The sequence below is a fragment of the Scyliorhinus torazame genome, chromosome 9 (assembly GCF_047496885.1).
Source record: "Scyliorhinus torazame isolate Kashiwa2021f chromosome 9, sScyTor2.1, whole genome shotgun sequence".
Classification (NCBI taxonomy): Eukaryota; Metazoa; Chordata; class Chondrichthyes; order Carcharhiniformes; family Scyliorhinidae; genus Scyliorhinus; species Scyliorhinus torazame.
In genome coordinates, this window is record NC_092715.1 from 55,970,753 (window position 1) to 55,983,197 (window position 12,445).

The 12,445-nt window shown below is 45.8% G+C and overlaps 1 protein-coding gene across 1 annotated transcript in view; it reads right to left on the minus strand.

The window, feature by feature from the left end:
• The window catches only part of LOC140429215 (interleukin-6 receptor subunit beta), a 108,558-nt gene that overhangs the window by 84,548 nt on the left and 11,565 nt on the right, over window positions 1–12,445 (minus strand). Inside the window, exon 4 of the mRNA XM_072515934.1 lies at window positions 761–933. Coding sequence (XP_072372035.1) covers window positions 761–933 — 173 coding nt within the window. The remainder of the gene's footprint in view (window positions 1–760; window positions 934–12,445) is intronic.

A 12,445-nucleotide genomic window follows, 5' to 3' on the forward strand; every position in this document is an offset into this window, starting at 1 on the left:
TAACCCTGTAACCCCACACGACCCACACATCCCTGGACGCCAAGGAACAATTTTATCATGGCCAATCCACCTAGCCTCCACATCTTTGGACTGTGGGAGGAAACCAGAGCACCCGGAGGAAACACACACAGACACGGGGAGAACATGCAGACTCCACCGAAGGCTGGAATCGAACCCGGGTCTGTGGTGTTGTGAGACAGCGGTGCTAACCACTGTGCCACTATACTGTACGTACGTAAAGAAGTGTTGGCTCCTTGAATTGGTACATGAGGTACGCTTCTGAAAATGAACCTAGCACGAGAGTTTTTAAACCTGCCAAGTGATCAGAAACTGCCCTTAGATCTACATTTAGCTGCACAAATAGCTACATGCTAGATCTGTTCCAAAATGTATTACCTAGTTATTTATTGGAAGGAATCCTCTTATTCTAAGTTAAAGGCCGTTGAAAGTGTTGCACATTCACCCTGCAGTGAACAGTTGAAAACACAACTCACAAAGTATTCTCAACATTACCACCGATACAATGGTGCTACAAATGTGTCGAGACCTTAGCAAAAAAACGTATGTGTAACTTTCACTTTTGATTATTTTGAGGAACTTTGAGAATTGACCGGTATGACTTGTTTTATCCAATTAGTATTTTATTCCTGGTACCTTGATAAGCATTAATTTAGAACCAGTAATTGATGTCTTATGACTGGGTCCTTCATAGAATACAGAGATACGAATGAGATGCTTACCAGAAATTAGAGTACGTTACCTGACTCCTTGGGTATCAGTGTGATGGACCTTGTTCTCTGACTCATGTTTTTCTGATCTGTTGTTTCTACCCATATTGTTGCATTTTCCGAAATGTAAAGATTTTTTCGTTGAATTGTGTAATATGTACTGGTGGTGATTACAGATTTTACATCGTTACGAGCTTTTCTACTTCTGAAAAGCAAAACAGAGTTGTTGTTTCAATCATTTTACACGTGGAAAATATGATATTATGTAATCATTGTAAATAACTTTTCATAAAAACAATCAAAACTTCTTGTAAGGGCATTAATTATTGGCACATAATGATACAAGTCTGGAAATAACTATTAAAAAAATGAGCAAAATACTGCAGATGCTGGATATCTGAAATAGAAGCAGAAAGTGCTGGAAAAACTGAGCAGGTCTGACAGCATCTGTGGAGAGAGGAACAATCCATATGACTTCTTCATAGCAGAAATTGCTGCCAATCATATAATTGGATGAATGTTTGATGCACGTGTATGATTTTCCACTCTCCGTTATTTTAACATCATTTAGTTTATTTAAAAATCAATACATTAATTCTTCAGTCGAAATAATAGAGAAATATTGGGTGCAATTTAACGAGACAAAAACAGAGTCCGGGCACCATTGTCGCCGTGAACTTCGACCCCCCCTCAGACACCCTACCGCAACCTGTGGACCCCCACCCCACCCCATTGCACCCAACATATCTCTAAGGGGGGATCCCTGACCAGAGCCTGACCACCCAGGCCTGCGAGACTCTGTTGCTGATTTTCTCGTTTCAATTGCTCTGCTTTATTACCTTTGCTCTCGAGTCGCCAGGAAGATACCGCCACGATGTTCAAGTCCGAGTAATGATCAATAACCCAATACATCGATTAGTAAGATTCAAATCAAAGCACATTTATTATACACAGTAATCGCTACTCATGCACAAATTCTACGTCTAAGCTACTTCTATAACTAACAGGCCTATACTTAACTTCGGACTGGCCCACCAGGTCAGGGGAACAAATGGCCTTTCGTTCGGGTTCTGAGCCTGCGGGATTCAAAGTTGGTATGGATTGGTAGCTAGGAGCGCCTATCTCGTAGCAAGCGTTGAATTAAGACTTACTTCTGTCAGGAGTCACTGCACCGATCACGGTCAAGGTTGGTTCGTGTTGCTGGGTGACCCGGGCAGGACGCAGAGGTGAAGAGAGAGCAATTTGAACTTGGGGCTCAACTCTTATAGTCCCCAGGGGCTTCCCGCCTTTCGGGGTGGACCCTGTACCTGGTCCCAAGTGATTGGACTTTGTCCCAATCGCTTGGTTCGATTTTCTCCAATAATGGAGCGGTTCCCTGATCGATGGGCGGTCTTGAGGTGCTCGTTCACCTCCTTTGTGTTGGCTCCTGCTGGCGCCGCGGAGTCTGGCTTTGCTTTGTGTGTCCAAAATGTTACTTATTGTTCCCGGGGATTGCTCATCAGTATGCAGATGGCTGCTATTTTGTTATGCTGATGGTCGCTGGTATCGATGTTGTCTGGCCTTTGCAAAGGTAAATACACAGCAAACCTGCAGCTGCTGGTTTCTGTCTATGTTGGCTGACTTTCCCATCAGCCTTTGCTGTTCGCCATTTTAAATCGGGAGTTGGCCAATTTAGGTGGCTACAACCCTCCCCAGGTGTCGTTATGCCTGGTCCACGTTTGTGGAAACCAATGCATAACAGCACGCAGGCGAGGTTTCCCAAGCATGGCCGTTAGTTCCTGGGCTCTGGAGAATACGGTGCAGACATATTTAAATGAGCCATTCGCTGACCTCACCCAGCAAAGGCGAGATCCAGATCGTGACAAGATCTCGTTAAATCTCGCGAGATGTTTTGAGCGTCTCGAATCTCGTGAAAGGCCTCTCGGGCACGGCAAGGCCATTAAATCGCATCCGACATACACAGCAACATTGTTGGTAGTCTTTTTCTAGCCATACAGTGCTCAGTCTCTAAGTTAGATTCAGCATTGCTCAGAGGTCAGTAATTGGACTGGGAAAGAAGTTGATGTAGGATAGAGAGGGAGGAACATGAGGGGAGAAAGAAGTGAAAGTTAGGATGGGATATTTGTAGAATACCAACATATTCAAAGGCAGTAAAATGCTGATTCCGATCATGTCATTCTAAATGCTGCAAAGTGAGACACCTATCCACCCCACTGACCCGACACTGAGCCTGTCCGGAACAGCAAGACCAGAAAATTCCCCTGATAGCAACTATCCAATTAACACTGAGAATCCCAGAAGACATATTGCAAGGGGTGTTGCAGGGGTGAGGTGGGTGCATCGGATGAGACCCTTCAATAATGCATCTGTTCCATTTAAAGCTGTTTTGCACTTACATCATGCACACCTGCCCAAGCCGCACTATTTTGCAGGGAATTGAAAGACAAGATTCGAATTCTCAAATAGTTGTCAAATTCAGAAGTCTAGAACTGACTATAACAAGCATTCTTCTGTTACACAGGAAACAATTGCACTTCATTCCCAAGGTGGACAGATTTCAGGAGGAGGAGCAGGAAGCAAATCAAGAGGTTGGAAGAACGGAATCCTTTAATGCTATGAGAGATGGACAATTGGGTGTGTACCCATAAACCTCTGCTGATCGTCAAAGATTAGAAATTATTTCTCCCTATTGAAGTGGACGCGCTGCAAAGGCCTTTACATGCGTAACGGGGGGAAACAAAGCAAGTGGACTGCAGGGAACTCACAGCATTTCTCACCATCTCTAGCAGTAAAAATGCTGTACAATGAGTGGCAGATCTTTCAATGTCCATCACTGTAGGCAGATACTGACCCACTTGTGAACTCTTAGTTTCACACATCAACCCAGGCAAGTTAACTTGCTGTGAAGTAGATCATCCAGATACAGCTTCTCTTCAATGCCAAGCATCCTTGAAGCAAGTAACGTGCACATGGTCCACATCACACAGAGATTTCTTGGAACTCCATGGAACTGCTGGGGAGTGATCTCTAACCCTGGCAGAGCTGGCTATTAACAGGAGAATCTGCCTTTCCTGGAATGCTGCCAATGCGCCTGGCTTCTTGTGCTCTGATGAAAAGTCATCGACCTGAAACGTTAACTCTGTCTCTTCACAAATGCTGCCGAATCTGCTGAGTATTTCCAGCATTACCCATGTTTTAAATTTCATTTTGCTTTGAGCTCCTTGCAGTGCCTGCTGTTTCGCCTCTAAGAATGGCGAAGTGGGAATCCCCTGGGTAAAAATATTTCCTTTCATTTCAGGGAAATTCCGCAAAACCCCAGGATCCGACTTGAGAGAGTCATCAAAATGAAGCCAAGAACCTCGAAAAATAAGCAAATGAAACAGGTAACAAAAGATTGAAATAAGGTGCCTCACACCCTCAGACTGTGCATAAGATGTTTATCCTCATGTCCCTTTTGGTTCTTTGCCATTCACCTTAATTCGGTGTCATCTGGTACTCAACCATGCCACCAATGAGGACAATGTGGTAACCAACGTAGGCCTAGTTTTGAGCCCGATTAAAATTGGACATCTCAAATTAAAGAATGGGACACTTTAAATTAAATTGCAGTACTCCGATTTAGGGGGGATGCCATTTACGGTCAAACTGAATGTAGGGAAAAGCGAGGTATTCCCGGTGAATGAGCTGGGACAGCGGGCTAATTTAGGGGGGATGCCATTTACGGTAGCGAAGGATAGGTTTAAGTATTTGGGGATTCAAGCAGCGAGGGAATGGTCGGGGCTCCATAAGTGGAACTTAACGAAGCTGGTGGATGAGGCCAGGCAGGATCTTAGGAGATGGGACACACTGCACTTAACGTTGGCGGAGAGGGTCCAAGTGGTGAAAATGAATATTCTGGCGAGGTTCTTGTTTATCTTTCAGGCTCTCCCGATTTTTATACAAAAGGCCTTTTTTCGGAAAGTGGACACGATCATCTCGGACTTTGTATGGGCAGGGAAGGTACCGAGGGTGGGGAGGACCCTGCTACAGAAGCAGAGGCAGCAGGGGGGGTTGGCGTTGCCAAACTTGTTTCATTATTATTGGGTGGCAAACGTGGACAAGGTGCGGTGGTGGTGGGAAGGAGAAGGGGCAGAATGGGTTAGAATGGAGGAGGAATCTTGTAAGAGGTCTAGTTTGAGGGCTATAGTGACGGCAGCGTTGCCAAAGCCTCCGAGTAGGTATTCAGAGAGCCCAGTGGTGCAGTCCACGGTGAAGATATGGAATCAGCTGAGGAGGCATTTTAGGGTGGAAGGGGTGTCGGTGCAAATGCCACTGTGTGAGAATCATGGGTTTGAGCCAGGGGGGGGAATGGATAGTGCACACAGGAGGTGGAGGGAAGTGGGGCAGGTCAAGGTGAGGGATTTGTATTTGGAGGAAGGGTTCACCAGTCCAGAGAAGCTAAGGGAGAGGGTAGAGCTGCCGAAGGGGAGCGGGTTCAGGTATCTGCAGATCAGTGACTTTGCGCGAAAGGTCTGGAGAGGGTTCCCTAGGTTGCCAGGATAGACCCTGCTGGAGCGACTGCTGCTTCTGGATGTGGAAGGGGAGGGAAGAATTGGGGATATATACAAGTGGTTGGGGGAGCAGGGAGGTGAACGTGTGGTGAAGTTCAAGAAGAAATGGAAAGTGGAGTTGGGAGGGGAGACCAATTGGTGAGTATGTAGTAAGACACTGCACAGGGTAAATGGAACCTCCTCTTGTGCAAGGATGAGCCTGATACAGTTTAAGGTGGTGCACAGGGTGCATATGACTCGGGCAAGAATGAGTGGCTTCTTTCAGTGGGGTAGCAGATGCGTGTGAGAGGTGCTTTGACACACGTTTGTAATAAAATACATTTTTTAAAAAAGGGAACTGATTTTTTTTTAAATAAAAAAATTGCAGTGCTCCAGCAAACGGCCTGATGAAATGAAATGAAAAGAAAATCGCTTATTGTCACAAGTAGGCTTCAAATGAAGTTACTGTGAAAAGCCCCTAGTCGCCACATTGCGGTGCCTGTTCGGGGAGGCTGGCACGGGGATTGAACCGTGCTGCTGGCCTGCCTTGGTCTGCTTTCAAAGCCAGCGACTTAGCCCTGTGCTAAACAGACCCTGATGAGAATTCGGACTTGGCCAAGTTGGAACATTTAAATTCAGACAGGTTGCCTGGGCTTGACTGGACCTGCCCTTTCAATCACCCATCAAGAGATCATCGCACCCTATTTATAGGCACTGGTCTGTTGTCCGCAGCCTAGATTGAGCCAGATTCCCGGGAGCCCAGAGTTCCCGCCGGTACCTTATTTGCTAAGGGGGTAGGTGCAGACCACGCCACTGGAGATGGACACCTGGGCGGGCTCAGCTGTCCTGTCAAATGATCATCATCCAGACCATTGGGTGCTGAGACCTCCTCTCGAGGCCTCATTGGCAGGAAGCCAGAGGAAGTGGCAAAAGGGGGTGAATGGATGGAGGATAAAAATAGGCACCCGAGATACATCGGCAGCGAAGGCTCGATGTGGGACGTGACCTTCACCATCTGAAGACTGACCAGGAAGGAAGAAACTGTTAGCAAGACCCACCTCCATGACGACAGACCAGATGGATTCAAGAATCGGGCCCACCGTTCAATCAAGCCATCTTTGGTGGGTAGTATAACTGAATCTTGGTTATCTCTAGGATAATATATTTTGGGTTAATTTATGGATTCATTGTGTTTAATAAAGATTGTTGAATTTATACTTGTGTTTGTCCTTTGTTCTGCTCTCTATTAAAAGACACCTAAGTTAAAAACACTTGAGTAAGTAAACTAGTCAAAAGTATATGAATTGGACAGATGCAACAATAGTTTCTTCCTATTTATTCTGTCCAGACCTCTGATGATGGTGAAGGACCCCCTCGAGGTTGAGGGAAGTTCAGGGTTTGAAATGGAAAGCAGAGTCACAGTGCCACCAATGGAGAAAGTGTGTATTTCAGGCATGATCTGTGACTGTGAGTCTACCCCACTGATCTTAATGCTGACGTTTCCCATGCCCAGGAAAGGTGACCCAAACTTGATGTTTTATCTTGTTCTGGACACAGGGCTGGATTCTCCCGCCCCGCCCGCCGCAAGAACGCTACGGGCAAGACGCCGACAATGGAAAAACCCATTGACCTCGGACGGAATTCTCCGGTCGGCGGGCGCTTAGCCCACTGTGCTAAACCAGCCCCTGCCAGCATTTCACCAAGATTATGACTGATTTATACTCTTATCAGTAGAATACTACAAATAGCATGAATTTGAAAAGTGTGGATAAGCAGCGAGATCTTGGTGTCCAGCGGCATGAATCCTTAAAGATGGCCAGGCAAGTTGATACGGTGACTAAAAAGAATATGGAATACTTGTATGTATAGATGGAAATGGGGGGTGGATTAGCTCAGTTGGCTGGAATGCTGGTTCTTGATACGGACCGATGCCAGCAGCGTGGGTTCAGTTTCCGTACTGGCTGAGGTTACTCACAAAGGCCCGTTCTTCTTAACCTTGCTCCTCACCTGAGGTGTGGTGACCCTCAGGTTAAATCACCACTCGTCAGCCCTCAAAGGGGAAAGCAGCCTATAGTCCTCTGGGATTGTGGTGACGTTTATATATAAATGGAGGGATAGAAAAGCAAAGAGATTGTGTTTGAACTTTATAAATCACTGGTTAGGCTTTGGCCAACAGAGAAATTCCAGGCACCACACTTCAGGAAAGATGTAAAGGCCTTAGAAAGGGTACAGAGGTGGTTTAACACAATGTTACCAGGGATAAGGGGCTTCAGTTACGAGGAGAGGTTGAACCTTCTCCTCAAGGAGACTGTCTTCCTTGGAACACAGAACCTAACACGGGTTTGCAAGGTGATGCGAGGCTTTTGCCAGAGTAGACAGAGAAAAGCTGTTCCCTCTGGCTAGTGGGTCGATAGCCAGAGGTTCAAAATCATCAGCAAAAGAACTAGAGGGGAGATGAAGAAAAATATCTTCACTTAAGAGAGTTGTCGGGATCTGAAACATATGCTGAAAAAGTAGCGTAAGTTGATTCCATAAATAAATTAAGAGTGAACTGGACTGGTAGTTGGGAATGAGGAACCTCATGGGCAATGGATTATAATCAGTAACGAAGCACTAAGCACAACTGCTTTTTCGAAGAATCAGCATAGTTATGAGCAGCTGAATGACTTCTTCCTGTGCTCTCAGTTCCCATAATTGTATCAACGCCCATCTTAACTCCATATCCCATTGTACCCTTGAGCTAGTAAAAACTGGGAGATAGTTTCACACTTCTACCACTCTTTGTACGAATAAGCGTTTCCTAACTTCTCTCTCGAACAGATTGGTTCTGATACTAAGGTGAATGTCCCCTTGTTGTAAACTCCTTCATCAATGGAAAAGGTTTACCCTATCAATTCCTCTCAAAATCCTAAAAAACCTCAATCTTTATATTGCAGAGACTACAAGTCGAGTTTATGGAATCCCTACACTTAATTTAACCCTTGAAGCTCTGGTAATTTTCTGATGGATTTGTGCCGGAATTCCTCCCGGGCCATCATACCTTCCTAAGATATAGTACCTGAAACAGTACGCAGTACTTCAGATGTGGTCCAACCAGAGCTTTGTATAGCTGCAGCAAAACTGCCTCCTCTTTACATTCTGTCTCACTAGATAGCAAAGCTGATATTACGTTAGCCTTTTGAATTAGTTTTTGTACCTGACCACTATATTTTAATGATCTATGTTCACAGATCCTTGAATCTCTTTGGACCCCCACTGTTCCTTGCTTTTGACCATTTAGAAAATCCTTTTAGATCTTTAGATCTATCCTTTTTTGATCCAAAATGAATGCCCTCGTGGTTACCAACAGTGAAATCCATCTGCCACAATCTAGCCCACTCACTTAATCTATAAATATTGTTTTTCTAACTGTCTGCTTTCATCTACACTACTGACCATGCCACCAATCTTTGTACCATTGGCAAACTTTGATATGTGGCTCTCTACTGTGATATCCAAGTAATTAATATTGTCAATAATTGAACCTGCAATACAGTTCCTTGTGGGATATACCGCCAGTCACTTCCTACTAATTTGAGTACACACCCACTATCCCTACCTTCCGTGTTCTACCGTATAATCACTCTCCTAACCATGAGCTCCATTTTACTTCATAAAATTTACAGTGTAGAAGGAGGCCATTCGGTCCATCGAGTATCCACTGGCCCTCGGCAAGAGCACCCTACTTAAACCCACGCCTCCACCTCAGCCCCGTAACCCAGTAACCCCACCTAACCTTTTGGACACTCAGGGCAATTTAGCATGGCCAATCCACCTAAGGTGCACATCTTTGGACTGTGGGAGGAAACTCCGGAGCATCCAGAGGAAACCCACGCAGACATAGGGAGAAAGTGAAAACTCCACACAGACAGCTACCCGAGGCCGGAATTGAACCCGGGACCCTGGAGCTGTGAGACAGCTGTGCTAACCACTGTGCCGCCATTTTAGCAATGTTTTCTTAGGTGGAATTTTATGGAGCATCTTTTGGAAGTCCATATAGGCTTCATCCAGAGACATGTTGTTGTTACTGACTTTGTCTACTGCTTTAGTTGCTCCGTCAAAAAATTCAATTAGATTTGAGACGTGACCTTCCCGTTGAAAAGTCCTGTTGGCTTTCTCTAATGAGCTCAGTCACTCTGTTCTTAATTGTAGATTCCAGTAACTACCCCACGATATATGTTAGACTAATAGGTATATAATTTCCTAGTTCTTCTCTCACCATTCTTAAACAATGGAGTTACATTTTCAATTTTCCAATCTAAAGGCACAGTTCCTAAATTGAGGGAGCTTGGAAGATTATGGATAAAGTAACTGCATTTTTCTGACCTACCTCCTTTAAAAACCTACGGTACAAACCAACAAGTTCTGGGGAATTGTCAGTCTTCAGAGTCGCTTTTTTATAATACTTCTAATACTAAGTTACATTTGTGCCACACAAGTAACAGGCAATGACCACTTAGCATAGTGGTTAGCACTGTTGCTTCACAGCGCCAGGGACCCGGGTTCGATTCCCAGCTTGGGTCACTGTCTGTGTGGAGTTTGCACGTTCTCTGTGTCTGGGTGGGTTTCCTCCAGGTGCTCCGGTTTCCTCCCACAAGCCCCGAAAGACGTGCTGTTACGTGATTTGGACATTCTGAATTCTCCCTCAGTGTACCCGAACAGGCGCCAAAGTGTGACGACTGGGGGATTTTCACAGCAACTTCACTGCAGTGTTAATGTAAGCGAGAATCTAACCATCTCTCCTCGACATTCAATGGCATTACCAAGACTCCTTAGGCAGCACTTTCCAAACTTATGACCTACCATCTAGCAGGTCAAGGGCAGTAGACTTAAGGAATACCGGCAACTGGAAGCTTCCAAACCCGCACTTTCCGAACTTGGCAATATATCACCATTCCTTCATGTCGCTGGGGCAAAATCTTGGAACTCCCTCCCTAACAACACTGTGGGTGTACCTGGGCCACAGGGATAGCAGCGGTTCAAGAAGGCAGCTCGCCACCACCTTCTGATTACCACAGACCATCCACTGTCAGCCGATGAATCAGTACTCCTCCATGTTGAACACCAGTTGGAGGAAACACTGAGGGGGCAAAGGCACAGAATGTATTCTGGGTAGGGAACTTCAATGTCCATCACCAAGTGTGGCTCGGTAGCACTGCTACTAGCCAAGATAGTTGTGTCCTAAAGTACGTTTTGTAAGGGCCACGAAGAATCCAGCACAAGTTTAAGGATACAAAGTAATAACATTTATTTACAATAACATATGTATATATATAACAGCAGCAGCAACTTCCCTTGCTGCACACCCCTTGCTGCACACTCCTCCCTGCTGGTTCCTAAACTGGCCAGCTTTATTTATACTTGGAGTTTACTAATGGTTTCTCCGCCCCCCTCATTGGGGAAGCTCATACTCCCACAGGATTGTGGGATTGTCATTAGTCCCCAGCCAATGGTAAGCAGGCAGGTTATAACAGTACGTAACTGCTAGACTGATTGTACTCAGCCACAACCTATAACCTCATGGCCCGGCATGTCCCCCACTCTACCACCAAGCCAGGGGATCAACCCTGGTTCAAAGAAGTGTACAGGCGGGCATTCCAGGAGCAACACCAGGCATACCGAAAAATTAGGTGTCAACCTGGTGAAGCTACAACACAGGGCTACTTGTGTGCCAAACAACTCAAGCAGCAAGTGGTAGATAGAGCAAAGCGATCCCACAAGCAACGGGTCAGATCTAAGCTCTGCAGTCCTGCCACATCCAGTCATGAGTAGTGGTGGACAATTTACTGGAGGAGGCTCCACGAATATCCCCATTCTCAATGATGGAGGAGCCCAGCACATCTGCGCAAATGACAAGGCTGCAGCATTTGCAATAATCTTCAACATGAAATGCTGAGTGGATGATCCATCTCAATCTACTCCAGGGGTCCCCAGTATCACAGATGCCAGTCTTCAGCCAATTCAATTAACATCATGTGATATCAAGAAATCGCTGAAGGCACTGGATACTGCAACGGCCAAGGGCCCTGACAATATTCCGTCAATGGTACTGAAGACTCATGTTCCAGAGCTTCCCATGAGCCTAGCCAGTACAGCTACAATGCTGGCATCTACCCGGCAAAGTGGAAAATTGCAGAAGTTTGTCCTGTACACAAAAAGGGGGACAAATCCAACTTGGCCAATTACCGCCCTACCAATCTACTCTCAATCATCAGTAAATTAATGGAAGTGATCAGCAACAGTGCTATAAGCAGTACTTACTCAGCAATATGCTGCTCACTGACACTCAGTTTGCGTTCCGCCAGGGTCACTCAGCTCTTGACCACATTATTGCCTTGGTTCAAACATGGACAAACAGCTGAACTCCAGACATGAGGTTAGAGTGACTATCCTTGACATCAATGCAACATTTGATCGAGTATGGCATCAAGGGGCCCCAGCAGAGCTGGAGTCAATGGGAATCGGAAGGAAAACCTCCAATGGCTGGAGTCATACCTGGCACAAAGAAAGATGATGTGGAGATGCCTGCATTGGACTGGGGTGAGCACAGTAAGAAGTCTTACAACACCAGGTTAAAGTTTAACAGATTTGTTTCTAACCACTAGCTTTCGGAGCACTGCTCCTTCCTCAGGTGAATCATTCACCTTCCAAACCCATGACCATCTATACGGACAAGGGCAGCAGATACATGAAAACACCATCTCCTGGTAATTCCTCACCAAGTCATTCACCATCCTGACTTGGAAATATATTGCAGTTCCTTCACTGTCACTGGGTCAAAATCCTAGAACTCCCTCCGTAACAGCATAGTGGGTGTACCTCCACCCTATGGACTGCATGGATTCAGGAAGGCAGCTCATCACCACCTTCTCAAGGGCAACTAGGGAAGGGCCAGCGAAGCACACATCCCGTAAAAATGAATTTTAAAAATGTTTAAAATCTCGGGGGAGGGTGACCTACTTCACCACCCAACATACTCTCCACATGACCCAGGTAAACACAGTTACTACTGTCCTAACCTACTCAATCAAGTGGCCACTGCCATTACCGGCACAGCCAAGTAAATGTAGTAATCCGGAGAACATACAACTCCACACAGTCACCCAAGGCCAGGATTGAACCCAGGTCCCTGCGCTGTGAGGCAGCCGT